The sequence below is a fragment of the Catharus ustulatus genome, chromosome 7, assembly GCF_009819885.2.
Source record: "Catharus ustulatus isolate bCatUst1 chromosome 7, bCatUst1.pri.v2, whole genome shotgun sequence".
NCBI classification, from domain to species: Eukaryota; Metazoa; Chordata; class Aves; order Passeriformes; family Turdidae; genus Catharus; species Catharus ustulatus.
In genome coordinates, this window is record NC_046227.1 from 19,202,335 (window position 1) to 19,219,249 (window position 16,915).

The 16,915-nt window shown below is 36.6% G+C and overlaps 1 protein-coding gene across 2 annotated transcripts in view; it reads left to right on the forward strand.

Moving 5' to 3' along the window:
- The window catches only part of LRP2 (LDL receptor related protein 2), a 109,718-nt gene that overhangs the window by 91,330 nt on the left and 1,473 nt on the right, over window positions 1-16,915 (forward strand). For both annotated transcript variants that reach the window (XM_033065246.1, XM_033065247.1), the window contains 15 exons: window positions 1,039-1,167; window positions 2,257-2,388; window positions 3,987-4,130; window positions 4,899-5,064; window positions 6,067-6,195; window positions 6,867-7,087; window positions 7,516-7,692; window positions 8,199-8,318; window positions 10,178-10,268; window positions 10,840-10,907; window positions 11,064-11,184; window positions 13,646-13,775; window positions 15,733-15,852; window positions 15,948-16,055; window positions 16,457-16,528. In XM_033065246.1, coding sequence (XP_032921137.1) covers window positions 1,039-1,167; window positions 2,257-2,388; window positions 3,987-4,130; window positions 4,899-5,064; window positions 6,067-6,195; window positions 6,867-7,087; window positions 7,516-7,692; window positions 8,199-8,318; window positions 10,178-10,268; window positions 10,840-10,907; window positions 11,064-11,184; window positions 13,646-13,775; window positions 15,733-15,852; window positions 15,948-16,055; window positions 16,457-16,528 — 1,928 coding nt within the window. The remainder of the gene's footprint in view (window positions 1-1,038; window positions 1,168-2,256; window positions 2,389-3,986; window positions 4,131-4,898; window positions 5,065-6,066; window positions 6,196-6,866; window positions 7,088-7,515; window positions 7,693-8,198; window positions 8,319-10,177; window positions 10,269-10,839; window positions 10,908-11,063; window positions 11,185-13,645; window positions 13,776-15,732; window positions 15,853-15,947; window positions 16,056-16,456; window positions 16,529-16,915) is intronic.

Here is a 16,915-nt window from a genome sequence, read left to right on the forward strand (position 1 = left end):
TATAGAAGAATAAAAAGGCTATGAAACAGTGTGAAACAGACACTTCCTGATGTCTGCTTTCTGCTCTTTGGGGATAAATGTGAATACATATCAGATGGTAACATTTGGAGCCTTCCCAACATCAAATACTCACTCTAATAAAAGTAGAATATTTGTGTATGTATGTGTACAATGAATTTAGGCTTCTACATGTATATTAAATTGAGCTGTTTAAACTTAATTCAATCTGCCCTGGAATATGTATGTAAAAAGGAGATAATTAACTTAATGTAAAGCACTTCTGTATCTTTTCCTCATGATCTTCCAGTGAGCATACTATTTATCTTTTTTGCATTTGTACTCAAGTACTTTATGCATATATAGAGTATATATGAGCCAAAAGAATTCTATGTGTACTTTCAGAAGTGTTTAATTTTTATTAGCTGTTACAGACTGAGCATTATCCTGGACTTGGCTTTTCCTTATAGGAATGTTTTAAAGGGCAGTGCATTCTGTGCAATCACCTGTACTGAGTGCAGTAGGCTTTAGATCAGGTTTGGCATGAACTGCGTGTCATCATCTCTCTCGTTTCCAGATGTTAACAATGTAGGGCCTGTGTTATGCATTATATCAAGTGAGAATATTTCTTGTTCAGCTGATAAGAAAGCACTGGATAAGAAAGAGCCATGTTGGCAAAGTTAGGGTTAGAATCAAATCTCTTAAATTCTGCAGTTGCTGCAGATTGGTGGTAATGTAGAATGTAATTTCTGTTAAGGAAGGTGTGCTTTAATAATTACGGCTCTTTTTCTCATCCTCTTCACTACTCTTTAGTTGACAGCTGTCTTAACCAGAGGTTACCAGTGGTTGTCTTCTAATTTTAGTTAGAAAAAAAGGAAGGGAAATTACCTTCATCTATCAGAAAACTATTTTCAATTGTAGTAATCAATTGAAGTGATTGTAGTAATCAGATCAAGTGATCAAAATTATTATGCCTCCCCTTTATCACTTCATTTTTTGGTTATACTGTATAATTTGCTTTCTTTCTTTTTTTTCTTTTAGATCCTGGAACAGAGCGAACTTGTGCAGAAAATATCTGCGAGCATAACTGTACCAACCTGAGTGAAGGCTTTATCTGTTCCTGCAGGCCAGGTTACAAGGCCAGTGAACATAACCGCAACTCCTGTGAAGGTATTTTTAATCTTATAAATGTCTTCTCGCTGATAAGCATTCAGCTGACCTGTCAGCTTACTGCAGGTTATACTCTCCTTCCGTTCTGTTCTCAAACAGACCTACTGTAAGGTGTGTTGTGCCATATTTTTACCCTGTGTTTTATGTAGATAAAATGTAGTGAGGAGCCTACTCAAAGGCCATGGTTTGTGGTCATGTGGTATAGTACCTTCCTAGTTGGTGTTTCAGTCTGTTTTGATGAGAACCCTTCTGCTTGTTTCTCCCAGGTCTCATGGACAATTTGTGTAGTTTTAATAAACATGATCCAAGGCCACCCCTCCCTTTCTTTCCTGCTAGTATTATTTCTGAGGACTATGTGTCTTGGCTTCAGCATTTAAAGAAGGCTTTGCTCATGCATCTCATTTTAGCCATGCCTCATCTTTTGTCTTGCCTTATTGATGTAACACAAAAATACATGATCAAAATGCATCTCTGAAAATAAATCTGTTAAGCAGGATTGCAGTAATGTAGTTATTGGCAATCTGTAGTTAAGACATAGTAAACAGCAGATGAGTAATGAGAAGTTCTGTTTGATAACCGATGTTGATTTTAAGGATCACTTATTAGGTCACTAATCTTTTAGAGTATGTGAGGAAGGCACAAACCTACCACTTCATGGAGTAAGGATGACCAGCATAGAATCAGCAAGATTGGAAGAGGCCTTTAAGAATATCCAGTCCAACTGTCAACCCAGCACCACCACTGTAACCCCTAAATCACTAAAGCATCACCCAACACCAGATGCAGATGCCTCTGAAACACCTTCAGGGATGGTGACTCCACCACCTCCCTGGGCAATCTACTGTCATACCTGACCACCATAAGAGTGAAAGGTTTTTTTCTAATATCTGATCTGCATTTCCTCTGTCTCATCTTAAGGCCATTTCCTCAGCTCCTCTCACTGCAGGCAGCATAAAGGAGACTGGCCCCCACCTCACTACAGCCTCCATTCAGGGAATTGTAGAGAGCGATGAGGTAACCCCTGAGACTCCTAAAGAGTAAAAAAGAAAGAAATCAAGTTTTAGGAATTTCTTCTCTTCTTGTGTCTAGATATCAATGAATGTGAGATTTTTGGAACATGCACCCAGGACTGCAAGAATTCCAAAGGAAGCTATGAATGTTTCTGTGCAGATGGTTTCAGGTCTGTGGGTGACCAGCAAGGGAAACAGTGTGCAGCTGATGGTATGTTAACTGATAGCAAGATTGATTGCCACCTGTAAAGAGCAAGTGCAATATAGCAACTTAATGAATGTAATCCTCTCTTTTATAAGAATAGGACAATGAAAACCAAACCTTATCTGTAAGATAATGTTATCTGTGTATTCCAACTATTTCATAATCAGTACTAAAAGTGCTCATCTCTGCTTCCAGTTGTAAACATTAGAAATAATACTTTGATTTGGATGCCTGCCTTCATTTCTCCTGAAATTTTCTGCAAACACAAACCTGTTGTCCTGTGGTTGTCATCAGAAGGAAATTAATGTTGCCTATCCCTGAAGTTTAGATTTTTCAACAAAATAATGCATCAGAAAAAAGACTGCATTAAACTGTCATAAATCAAAAGCAGTGTGATGACAGGTTGCCATTCATTGTTCATGGACTGATGCACATAAACAGAAGGACTTTAGCCTGGCTTGAGATCAGTCATTGGCTATTTATCACACGCTAGTGCAGAGACTACCATTTGAATAGGCATAGCTGACTCAGAAAATAATAATAAAAATAAAGAGGTGAAGAAAATAGAAAAAAAGTGATCATGGAGCAGTTTATAGAAAAAAACCCCAGTACTTTATCTAGAAAAGTAGTTACACTTTAACAGCTTTAAGAGATAAATGATAGAAATATGATGCCTAGACAAATAGTGAAATCTTCAGAACAGAATGCCTGTGACCAAACCTACGTGCTACTTGGAGGTTTTGAAACATAAAAATAATTTGTAATATGAAAAATGCTACAAGAAAATGAGGTCTCCAGGTTATCCATCCAGAGGCCTAGTTCAGCAAATATTTTCTGCTGAGTGTTAGGCTGGAAATGCAAAAGGACATTTACATTTCAGTTTCTGCCTGGCTGCCTCTTTGTGCCTGTGTCAGAAATCCAGTTCTTTGATACCCTTCTTCACAGGCTTTATTCGGGAAGCATCTAGACACACAAAATGTTGAAGGCTAAGTGATAGAAGATAATATAATTGTGGCTTGGTAGCAATGAAGTTTGTTGTGCCTAAGTTCTATTTCTATTTATACCCAGAACTCTGCCCTGCTTTATAGTACAATCTCATATCTCTCATAAATGAGAACCAGATTGGATATTATTAGGCTAATCCAAAATTAAACTGTGGCCAGGAGAACATTCATATGAATATAGAGACATTAGAATTAAAAAAAACTTTAAGGTAGAACTTGGACATGTCATACTTTCAAAATTGTTTGCTGTACTTTGATGGGGAAAGTGGAACCACGTAGTGTATAGTGGCATTCTGTTTTTGAGATGTGATGATATGCCAACAATGTAATGTTTAAGAATTGTTAAGGAATTATATCTGCACAAGATCTATGGTAAAAGGGACAATACTACTCTTAGTGGTAAGCATTTCAACTTTTATGAATTTTGCAAAGCCATGAAGTTTGAATAGCTCTGAAGCTTTAAAAGTGGCCCTACATTCCCTCTGTTTCTTGTACGGGTACAATTTGTGAAAATCCCATTTAGTTTTAATTAGAAGTTACTTTCATCTGTTTTTTCTAAAATGAGAAATACATGAAAATAAATTCATTATTGTTTCCCAGGTAATCCTCCATTGTTACTGCTGCCAGATAATGTGCGGATTCGAAGGTACAATATCTCCTCAGAACAGTACTCAGACTACATTGATAACCAGGAGCGCATCCAAGCTCTGGATTATGACTGGGACCCGGAAGGGATAGGCCTGAGTGAGTATGCTAATACTCAACCATGCAATGGTTGGTTTAAAAAAATGCATTTCTGCAGCATGAATGTTTAATTTACACTGATAAGGAAAATCAAATTAGATCAACTGGTCAGGTCTCCATTGAATGTGCCACTCCCCTCATTCTCTAGCATCACTGTGATTTCTTTTAATGCTTTTATTTAGTTGAGCTGGATTTTTATCTGGTTTTCCTTCCATTTTAGTGTGAGTTTAGCTGTAGAATTATGGCTCTTTAGGATTATGCTGCAATTGAAAATTGTTATTAATTAATCCTCTCCTTTCCCCTTTGCCTCTGCAGTTCCCAAACCTGACTCAAGTCTTGCAAAACTAATCCATATACTAAGCAGGCATGGCCAATAGATCCCTCTGTTAACTTAGATTTTTGCGTCTTCCTCTGGTTCCCTTTTTTGCTGTCCCCACAGGGCACTGTCCTGGGCTGTATGTGCTCCTTAGGGTTAGGAGAGCCTAAATTACACTCAAAATCATATGTAAAGGTTTCAAACCTAAGATCCTCTGCTCTTGAAAAATGTGATATGTATTTCTTGATAATCTAGCTCAAGATGACTTTAGATGTGTATTTTGCATATGATGGGTGACTTCAAAATTAACCCACTAACACAGTGTAATTTAATTGAACGGACAACACTTACGTCACTCATAAATAAAGGGGCAACTTCACACAAGAGCCTGAGAAAAATTAGAATTTTCAACAAAAATGTAATTGACTAGACATTTCTCATCTTTTTTTAAGGTATTGTGTACTTCAGCATTCTGGGACAGGGTTCTGAGTTTGGAGCCATCAAACGTGCTTATCTCCCCACATTTGACAGCAGTAGGAACAATCCAACAAAGGAAGTTGACTTGAATCTCAAATACATAGTTAGTCCTGATGGGTTAGCGGTTGACTGGGTTGGAAGGTGAGTACAGTGGAAAGGTAGAAAAATGCTGTATCTTCAATGTGTCAATTTGTGAATTTGATCAGGCTGTGCAAAATCCACATTTATTTCCTTATGAGGTGTCTCTGAATATGTCTAGTCTGCAGGTAGTTCAGAACCATGTAGTAAGCTGTCCTTGCCCCGACAGCACATTAATAGATGTTCATGTGACTGACTGCATCACAAATTCTGTGCAATTGGCACAACAACTGTGCATCGGTAAAGTGGTAATACATGAACCTTCATGTCAGATGGATTCTTCTTCAATGACTTAGGTATGCTTCAGGGAACAAACTCTTTGCTGTTGGAAGGAAAGGTCCCCAACCCACAATGGAGTTTTATCTTTTATCCTTGCTTGCTCCTTACCAATCCTGTGCTATATGAGCAATCCCAAAACAGAAGTAGCTCTGAAGTTTGATGAATAGATATATTTTCTCAGAAAGTGGTTAGGTTTTTGTAATTTTCAGACGTTTCTCTCCTTTTTACTGACTGTGGATTTTTTTAGACTAAAACATGGTTATTTTTTTAACTTAATCATACAAGTCATGAGATCACTCTTTATGTTTACTACCTTGGAGAAGCTGGATAGAAGCTGCATAAATTACATGGTAAATTAATTTTTACTTGTAATGAACCTCATAGTCTCCTGGAAAACAGTCTTTAAAGATGCTTATTAGCCATTTCTGCCACTTAAAAGCAACAACGAAAGTTTTTAGTAGCCCTTCAATGAAGGTTATTTGATAGGGACCAGAGGTAGTTGCAGAAACTTTTTCAGAGGAAAAAAGTGAGTGAGCCAACAGATCACGTTTGCTAAATTTACCTATATTTAGGGTCTGTATATTCTATACAAGTTCAGTAATAAATGCAGATTCATTATATTAATTTTGTTCTAGTTTGATAGAGTATTTTTTCTTAATTTTTTTTATTCCTCTTCGAAGTGCCAACTATTTACTTTTGGAATGTTTTGTGTTTTATGTAATTCAGACATCTTTACTGGACTGATGCAGGGACTAATCGCATAGAGGTGGCAAAATTAGATGGACGGTATAGAAAATGGCTTATTTTTTCTCAACTGGATCAACCAGCAGCTATCTCTGTCAATCCAAAACGTGGGTGAGTACTGCAGGATTTACCAGAATTATTTCCAATACTATTCAAAACCAAAAAACCCCACAGTGTTAAATTTTTCAGGAAAGACTCAAGGCATGTTTCCGGGAACTTCCCTTTTCTAACACTGCAAAGTTTGTGAGCATGGGAAAGCATTTTAGGATTAGATTTAACGTGGATGCCTGTGTTGGTGGAAAGGTCAGAGGGTTCAAATAAGAATCTCTTTTCTACATTGTTATCTGCCCACCAAATTTCTCTGTTACTACTAAAACAGGGAAATAGAGGGGAATGTCTCTCTGCCAGCTCCAAGGAAGACAGTCATAGCCTTGCCCATGGGGAAAAGCAATGCAAATGCACTGGTGCATTCAACAACTGGGCTTGCTGCAGCTTGGATTAAATGATAGATCATGAGATATTGTGATATGTGCTTCTCTCAGTTGGAGTACAGCAGCATAGCTCCCTGAAGTGACATGGATGCTACAGCTTGATTGTGACGGATGTTTTTTTGGTATTTATTGTTCAGTGAACTCTCTGTGACCTTCCCAGTCACATCTGCAAAACACAGGTTGCTGAAAAGTTTTTTTTTTTCCCGTTACTGACCTTTTCCATGAAACTCCAAAGGATAATCACAGTGACCAAATTCTAAACCATATCCATTTCTCATTCTGTCCTTTCAGGGTCATGTATTGGACTGACTGGGGAAGGCAACCAAAGATTGAATGTGCCTGGATGGATGGACAACAAAGACAAACTCTGGTCTCTGAAGACCTTGGCTGGCCAACTGGTCTTTCGATTGATTATTTGAACAATGATAGGATCTATTGGAGTGATTCTAAAGAAAATATAATTGAATCCATGAGACCTGATGGGACAGACAGAACCATTGTATTACATGGAGGTAAGAATGTTACTATGCAATTAATAGTAATCAAGATGTGTGCTATCATGCACTTGGGCTTCACAAGTGGGGCTACATTTAGGAACTTTTCAAACATTAAGTCTTGGTATCGTTTACTCCTTTATACAGTGATCAATGGCACACCAGGTTCAGCATGGTAACTGGACTCCCTGAGTGGAGTTTGTGACCCAAATAGGAGACAATGTGGAAAACTGGATTCTTGCTTTTTTATGTATACTATTAATCAGTATTAATCAGTGTGGGCACTGAGACATGAAGAGGTCAGGCACATGAGGATATAAATATATGACTGCATCTGTCTTAAAATGAAAGCAATAAATAATCTATTTAAGCTGAAGAACAGAAGTTTTGTCTGTTCTGCTGGAGATTTGCTTGCTGACAGGTTTTTATTTGGTTCCTTTGAGAAGCAGGCAGTCCATACAGCCTTGATGTCTTTGAAGGCCATTTATACTGGATAGCTAAAGAACGAGGAGAAGTCTGGAAGAAGGATAAATTTGGAAGTGGAGAAAAAGTGAAAGTACTGACCGTAAATCCGTGGCTTACCCAAGTGCGCATCTATCACCAGCACAGATACAATCAATCAGGTGGGTAATCAGGATCCCAAAGAGCCATTTCTTGCTATGAAATTGAAGTTGGTATTGATGTCTGCAAAGAGTTTAGTAATCGTTTGATAATGTGTCTATTAGTAAATGATAATATTAGTTTCTGAAACCTAAAAATGAAATAGAGGGTGACAAGTACTTTCTGCACACCCAAAAATGAAATCAGCAGTAGAACTTCACACACTAGTCTTTTGAGTCTCTAAGTTATCACCCTGTCACTTTTCCTTTCCTCTCTCTCATCAGGACAGTCATAATATGTATTTATCCTGGCAAAGTGCTGATCATTTAATACTTGTAGTAGTTTGTTCCTGGTGCTATATGGGCTCTCAGCAGCCATTGTCTCTCCCTTAAGAATTAAGGGTGTAAGAAAAGGCAGAGAGTAGGTTTTGGTGGAAATGTGGTATGTTGGCACAACTGACTGTGGAATTGCCCTGCCTTAACTCAGGAATATGCTGCATTGCTTCTTCAAATATTTATCACTTTTTCAGTGCCTAATCCTTGTAAAGATGTCTGCAGCCATCTCTGCTTGCTGAGACCAGGAGGATACACCTGCTCATGTCCTCAAGGGACTCGATTCCTAGAAGGCAGCAGCACAGAATGTGATGCAGGTAGAATAATTTGTCAAACTGGAAATGAAAGAAGCTTTTCTTTAGGAATACAAATGCATTACTGAATTAGAAATATGGAGGGATAAGCTAACTGATGCAATAGATATTGGTAAGTCAGAACATCTGGCTTTTATTCTCAGTCATCAGTGATTTGTGGTCATCTTGTACGTTTTCTTTAATGTCTTTGCATGTTATTTATAAAATGGATATAGGTCTGTCAATCCAACCAGAGCAGACCCAGCTACAAAACTGGTCACACTTTCTGATTTTTGTTTTGAAATTCCAAAATATTTTCAAAATGCATTCATTTCAGAACTAAGAATTTCTGACAAATTGTTCTTGTTATGTTAGCAATTTTGTTTACAATTCTGTGAAAACTCTTAATCAGTATCATAGAAACTTAAAGCCTTACAGAACTCAAGAATGTGGACAGAGATAACTTCTGGATAATTATACTCTAGAAAGCTTTTTAGGCACTAGAATTCCATGCTTCATTATTGCATTGCAGCAAAACCCTCACTGTGCTTTCAGGAGCACAAATCAAATAGAATTTCTCTGCCTTTACTGAGAACAACAAAAATACCACTGCAGGATTTCTATTTCTCTCTATCAAGAGTTTGCATTCTTAGCTTACAGTAGTGTAAGCTGTGTGGTAGTCAGATGTCCTTGTACTGTCCTTGGAACGTATCTTGAGTGTATTGTGATTTGTAACGTTTTGTCTGGCATCTTTCCTATAGTTAATCTTCTATGAATTATATTATTTTTGCCTTGGAAGAGAAAATGTCATCACTATTACACCGCCTTACCTCTAAATTACCTTTTCTTAATAATTATTAATGATTTTTGCTATTGCTATGTGGTGTGAGCTGCAGAAAGAGATTATAGTAATATGTAATAGTGAATGAATGTATGCAATGTGTGTTTAAATTAGAAATCCATAACAATGCTGCTTGCATTTGCTAATTGCTGCTTATTTCTCTGGGGACACTGAATTTGATATTCTTTGCTCAAACTACCTTACATAAAATGTTTGAAGAAAACTGTGCTTGTGCAGTGACCAAATATAGCTTTTGTACATACATTTAGTTTATTTGGCCTTATTGCAGCTACTAAGAAACAGCCTGTAAAACCTCTGCCTTTCCTTTTTTGTACTCCATTTACTTGGTGGGCGTTTTACCTGTAAGAAACATTGTTCCAACACACTTCCTTCCTCTGGCTGTTAACAATTTTGTGACAAAATACTATGATCTATGTCCATCCTCAATCTGTAGCCTGTAAAAATGGCTCAGATCCAGGGCTTTTCCTATGTTATTATACTTTCCTGACAGTATATATCCTAAGCTCTTACTGATGACTAGTATGATCTTTTTCCCCACTTCATTCAGCTTTAGAATAATGCTCTTCCTCTATGTGTTTTCATCCATTGCTTCTCCTCATAAGTAATTGTATTCCAGTTTGGCCTTCTCTGTGCAACCTCCTGCTGGTAGAATGGAAGAGTCTGAATAAAAGAGAAAGCATTGCTGCTTTCTGAATGGAGAGGTTTGAAGGGTGATGTTGGGCTGTATTGCATGAAGAAAACAAAGTGAACAGACACACAGCTTTTGAGCTGATTATGCCTACACTCTACTATGTCGTTGTGTTCTGAGAAAAGGTTTTACTTCAGCTAATTTAAGCTGATTTGGCAGAAAAAATAGACAAAAGAGCAACAAGCACATGTGCTATCAAAAACAAAAATTCTGAAAAGCAGTCTGTGAGTTTGCATATGCAAGACCTCTACAGACAAAGAAAATGCATTATTGGTATTATTTAGTTTATTGTGGGTGTCTTGATAATGCATATGTGGCTTCTGAATTTTGCAGCTATTGAAGCCCCTCCCACAATGCCGCCAGCTTGCAGGTGCATGAATGGTGGAACATGCTATATAGATGAAAGCAGTCTTCCCAAATGCAAGTAAGTCTGTATATTGTTAGGGTAATTCTGGCTTAGACTGTGCTGGTTTAGTCTCATGAAACAATTAGACTCTTTGAAATCTGTTTGGAACATTTCAGAAGGTGTCATACATCTGCAGTGGCATTTTTATAACAATTATGGAAAAACACATGCATAAAAATATCAACAATTAAGCAATGTAAATGCATCAGTTTGGGGAGAAAAACGCCAAACAAACCCCAAAACCAAAAACCCAAACAGGCAAACCTCTGAAGATTCCAATAAAATGCTATACCCCAAAATTGTAACAATGGAAAAGTAATTCTCAATAAATGTAGCTTGGAACAGCCAGCAGGTGCCACCAATGCTCCACTGAAACCAGACCTTCTGATTCAGCACCTTTTATTTTCACTTTCAGTTCTCTGAATATAGAAGACATACTATATTTACATCCAGTCAGTGCAATATATAATTACTGAGCATAGAGTTAAAATTTCTAGGTTGTAGATAAACATTTCAGAATATAATCATAAAGTTGAGATCCCAGACTTAGTAAAAGCCGTTCAGTCAGCTGTCCTTCTTACATTTACAGATGTTCTTATGGATACACTGGGAATTATTGTGAAATGGGATTATCAAAAGGAGTCCCTCCTGGAACAAGTAAGCTTCAAGAATATATTGCCCTTGACATTTGAGTTAAAGAATGTGTAATACCTCACCATAATATCTGTTCAGGGTCAGTCTTCTAATTCTCTGGGCTCTTCTGCACTGAACTATGCTTGCTTGAATGTTTGCTTGTTCTTCTGTCTTTGACAGCAGCAGTAGCAGTGTTGCTGACAGTCATACTCATCATAATAATTGGAGTGTTAGCAGTTGGAGGCTTTTTTAACTACAGACGGACAGGCTCCCTTTTACCAGCACTTCCCAAACTACCAAGGTATGTTTTGAAGGCTTTCAGAGCAGGAATGTTTGTGAACTGGAAATGTATATTTGTTTCTAAATATTTCTGAAAAGTCAATATTTTTTTTTTGCTGTGTGCCCATTCTGGTGGAATATGGGTAGTTCAGTGTTGCAGAAATTCCAGTGAATTTTTCTTTCCAGGCAATATCATAGCTGATCATTATAGTGTAACAAAGGGTGATGGTAAAACTCTTTGACATTCTAAATTAGCTTTTAAATAATGAGCAATATAGAAGACTGTTTACCAGATCTGAAACTGCATATTCAGTTCAAAAAGATACAAAAGACCATAGTTAAATGTTTTAATTTTTTATAAAACTTTGACCTGAGATGATTTTAAGAGACCTTTTAACACTGAAGGGGTGAAAGGTACTCATCTGCAATGCTGAATTCATCTGCTTAAAAATATGGCATGTGTGTTATGAACTTCTGTTTCCAATGCCTGAGACAATGCCTACACTGCTGTCACACTGTTGAGTGAAAACCAGCTTTGTGAAATGTCATCCAAAATATTTGATGTTTTAAATTAAAGGAAGATTAAGGGAAAAAAAATTAAATTATTTAAAATTAATTTGTTTTAAATATGTCAGAACATGATACTTTGTTTTTTTTTTTTTTTTTAGATTTAAGCAAATTGTGTTTTAGAATGCATAAAGGCACATCTTCATAGTCCTTGCACCAATTTTCCAGTTATAGCTCTTAAATCAAATTAAATCACTGTAATCAGTAATGTGGATGAAGCTAAAACTTCTCCCTCACTGGAGGATTACACTAAATAGTGACATTGAGTGAGCCCAGATGAAGACCACCAAGATTATTAGAGAGATGGAGCTACTGTCCTTTATAGAAAGGCTGAGAGAATTTGGTTTGTTCAGCCTGGAAAAGAGAAGGTTTAGGATTGACCTAAGAATGATTTTCTAGTAGGTGAAGGGAATCATCAAGGAAAATGGGGAGAGACTTTTTACAAGGGCACATAGTGACAATACAGGGGGGAATGGATTCAAACTGAAAGTAAGTTTAAATTAGATATTAAGAATTAATTCTTTGTGAGAGTGGTGATGCACTAGAACAGGTTTCCCAGAGAAGTTGTGGATGACCCATCCCCTGGCATTGTTCAATGGGTTGGAAGGAGCTCTGAGCAACCTGGTCCAGTGGAATGATTCTAATCCAGTTTATTAATGAGTTGATGGAGTTCAATTGGGGCAAACTTTATGTGCAGGTAAATACTGAAGGGCAAAGAGGTTTTAGGAGATCTCCAGGCTACTCACTGAAATTCCCTGTTTCCTGCTTTTTTGAATGGAAACTTCCAGCATTGTTAGATAGTGCTTTATCAGTGAACAAGCTGAAATTTTAATGTATTGACTTGATCTTTACTATTCAAAAACGCTTCCCACACAAGTTACAAACCTGGGTGAAAAGGAGACATCAGGTTTTTGTCTGTGAGGCTTAATTTGCATTTCTGCCATGAATATGTCTTAGTGCTGCCATTGCTCAATCCATCCTTAAACTCTGAACTTGTACATTTCCAGAAGAATAAACTCAAGCTATAACTTAGCTGTTGCCTGTAATATGAGTCCTGTCCATGTACAGTAATCATAGCTAAGGTCAACCTTTTTAAAATTGAATCAGCTGATGCCTACAGGGCCAACTGGTGACGTGTGTACACAATGAACCGGTTGTAGGAAAGAAATCTAGCACGAGCCAGATCTGGTGAGGACATACAATTGGAAAGATTATCCCAGTACTTCTGCCTTCCTTCAAATTAGGCAAATCTGACAAAATGAAACCAAAGGTTAACTGTAGAGCAGATTTGTAGTTAGATTTGGGGATGTTACATGCTCAGATTCCTGTATGGGAATGTCCTGTATTTGGTTATGATTTCTATCTTTCACTCCTCTTATTATTTTTTAGCCCAACAGTGTGCTATCAGATAATTTTCAATATTATTCATTAATATCTAGTGTGCACTTGTGGTTGTCATATATCTGTACACTAGCATGAAAACAGTGTCTTGTAGGTATCTTCATGATTTGCACGCATAAATCTTCAGTTTAGGTGTTGGTGGAATTATATTGTAAAATTTCAGATGCATATTTAAAAATTCCATTTCAATGAATTTCAGTAACTTAGGGGATCCATGCATTTGTCTTTAAAACATCATTGAAGTAAGAGTGGTCAAAATGTCCATAAACTCTGGGAAATTGTATTTCATTGACATAATGTGATGTCTACGTGAGCACACAAAGGTATTTGAGATAATTCTGAGTGGACTAATTTAAACTAACAAAGAAATATAACTTCTGATGGTAGATTGCCAAAATTTAAAGTTATAATTATACTTAAAAGAACAAGTGAAAAAACCTGTATTATAAACTCTCTTTCTGTACAATATCTTCTAACTTTTTAAAAATTTTTGTTTGTTTGGGATTTTTTTATAGTTTAAGCAGTCTTGTAAAATCTAATGAAAATGGCAATGGGGTAACTTTCCGATCTGGAGCAGATGTGACTATGGACATAGGAGTCTCTGGCTTTGGGGGAGATTCTGCTATAGACAGAGCAATGCAAATGGTAAGGTTTAGTTCTCAAATAATTTTTTTAATTGTATGCTTTAAATTTAATTAGTAGCTTTTAGAAGGGAGCCTTTTATCTATAAAATGATAGTGAGATGATAAATGTGTTCTAGAAAAAGAAGTGAACAATGATTGATAGTTTCCTGAAATAGCTTTTTGTAATTTGAAGGCAAGGACAAATACAGGATGTTCTTTAAAATAATGTGAATTTTCCCAAGATTTATATAACAGAAATTAAGTCAATTACCCTCTTTCGTCTTTCAGCACATTCATGGAATATAAAGAGAATGAGAAGACAAGTGACAATGTTGTAATAGGGAATTTTTTAGGACCTTTGTGTTCCCTAGAACAGTTTAAAATGTGTAGTTTTCAAAACTAGATGGTATGTTAGAGCATTCAGGTAAAACTCAAGCCTAATCACAGGATTCACTATTTTGTGCAATACAGTACAGATTTGACAATTTCTTAATTTATGAAGTTTCAACAAATCATGTTTAACAGTTATGGGAGCATCATAAAGTGTAACTCTACTTCATCCATGTTTTGTTATGCATGTCTGAGAAACAGCAGATCCCTGTGTTATTCCTGTTTACCACAAGAAAGACAATATACAAATTATTTTTACTTGTGGGAAACAGATCATGGATATGTTTGAATAACAAGCACTTGCTGCTAAGTATAAGGTGTAAACTCCCTAAACTGATGGTGAATAGATATGAAATTAAACAGCTAAAGAAGATAAGCTCCTGGTATAAATACATGACCTTTTCCTAGGTGAAGAAACACATTCTGTTAAAATTAGGCAGCTTGTGTAACAAAACATCCACATGAACATTTCGGTAAATGCTGAAAAAATAGCTTTAGGCTTGTATTTAGTCTTTTTCATGCACAAAGAACTTCACCATACTTGGCATTTTCTGGCCCAATACTGACATACTGAAGTTCAAGCAATGCCATTTATACATTGGCAATAACAGGTCTGGATCCAGACTATCTCTACTTACATGGTGGTAGTTCTCCCAGTGTATTCAGACTATAAACAAAAAATTGTTATTTTCACTGGGAAAGAATTCAAAGGGTTTGGTGTATAGCAGTGAAGATCTGTGGGACGTGCCTCCTAAAATTTTAACATCATATATACATGAGTAGATGCTGGATATTTTTCAGTGGGGCTATTCTTAGTCAATCTAGTTTGAGGAAGCTGACAAGAGTTTACTGTGTTAAAAGAATGCTGTATTCTGGTAGCAAAAAAAACATGAATCCATGTGGCATGAAGCAGTGGTTTGTGAAAATGAGGCAGGTTTAAGGAACTAGCTGCTGTACTATTCCTGTGCTATTCCTTACTAGTTCTGTCATGAGCGTGTGTTAAAGAGCAGGACAAACGAGTCTGGATGGTGTTTTGTTTTCATTATCCTCCTACCTGATGTAACTCATCTGACAAAGTAAGGGGACACATTTATTGCTTTGTCTCAAAAAATTCAGCAATCTCCTTGCTGAGACAAAATGAATGACCCTCATTCTTTTATATATCAGCTACTGCTTATTAATTTGTATGTAATTTTGAAGTCTCTAAATTAAAATATTTGTTTGGATATTATTTTTCCTTTGATATCTCTTCTTCTATCTGTTGAAGGTATGATGTGTGAAAGTCATTTCCTCATTATAAAATACTTTGAGTCAAGTATTGAAGTGTGTGTGTGTGTGTGTGTGTGTGTGTGTGTGTGTGTGTGTGTGTGTGTGTTTTTGTCCATCAAGGAAATGATCAGTAGTCCAGGTTGCTAAGTCAGGGAATAAAAGTAAATCCATGTTGCGATTTTAACAGATACTAGGTTTTGTCTAGGCCTATGTGAAAGTAAATATGTCTTGTTCCTCAAGATGAAGTTTGACTGCACATTAATTCCTAGGAGTATGGAGATGTTTATTCCACTGCAGTTGTTGGGTTTTTTCCTCCATAGAATGAAAACTTTGCAGTGGAGTCGGGGAAACAACCAATCACGTTTGAAAATCCAATGTATACAACCAGAGATGGTGGAGCCAGCACTGCTGGTGCAGTTACGGTCATTCGGCCAACACTTGTAAGATAAATTTTGGCTTGACTTTCACCTTTCATTTTCCCTTATGGCCACCTTTTCTTCTTTGAAGAATGTTGATTTTCTTTCTTCTCCTATAGGTAGCAGCAGGTGGAAGCGAGGAAAATGAAAATTTTGAAAATCCTGTGTATTCCTCTGTGATATCTACTAGCCCAAAGGAAACCCCTCAGAGTACAGATGTACCTCCGGTAGGAAATAAAAATTCTCTAAGGTTGCCTTGTATGTTTTCTGCTCCATATCAGAAAAATGGAATTGTTAGGGAAGCTGCAATCAACTTATTGTAGTTCCATGTCCCTCAATAATTGCCCTTGTGTTGTTTTCAAGACAGTTTTTTCTTCTTTGATGTACTTGCTGGAATGATAGGTTTCCATGAAATAATTTAGTAATTTTTGTTGCCTTGCCTTTTGTGAATACTTCTTTAGGTGAAATAATTTGGTTATCTTGGCTTCCATGCTTAGAATTACAACAGTGATGTAAGAACATCCATCTAAAGTCACTGAAGTAGCAATCAATACAAATGAAATCCAACACTGTTTCCTGAGAAGTTTTGAAAAAAATGTATAAAGTTCCAATAATTTTTATATTTCAGGAATCAAAGTGGAGTTTCTTCAAGAGAAAAAAGAAACAAAACACTAATTTTGAAAACCCAATATATGCGGAGGTATTGTTTATATTATATAATTCTGGTTTTTTCAGCTAATGTACTGCTGGACTTTGTTCCTTAGGATAAAGATTATTGGTAGATTCTGCTGCTATGTGGAACAGCACAGAAATTCCAGTCCAGGTTAGGGACTGAAGTGGTTGTGAGCAGTTAGCAAATGTCATGCACAATGAGATGTTGAGCAGGCTTAGCTCAGGCGCCACATCTGCTCCTCACATTAAGCATTAAAGTAGAAGTTCCAGTGTATGGAATAAATTTCTAGTATTTTTAGTCAACTGTACTATCTGAGGTGAAATTAGTATTTCATTTTGTTACAGGTGGTGTTTTGCAGAAATAATTTACAGCATAAAGTTTGACTTTAGGAATATTTATTTACTGTTTCTGAAA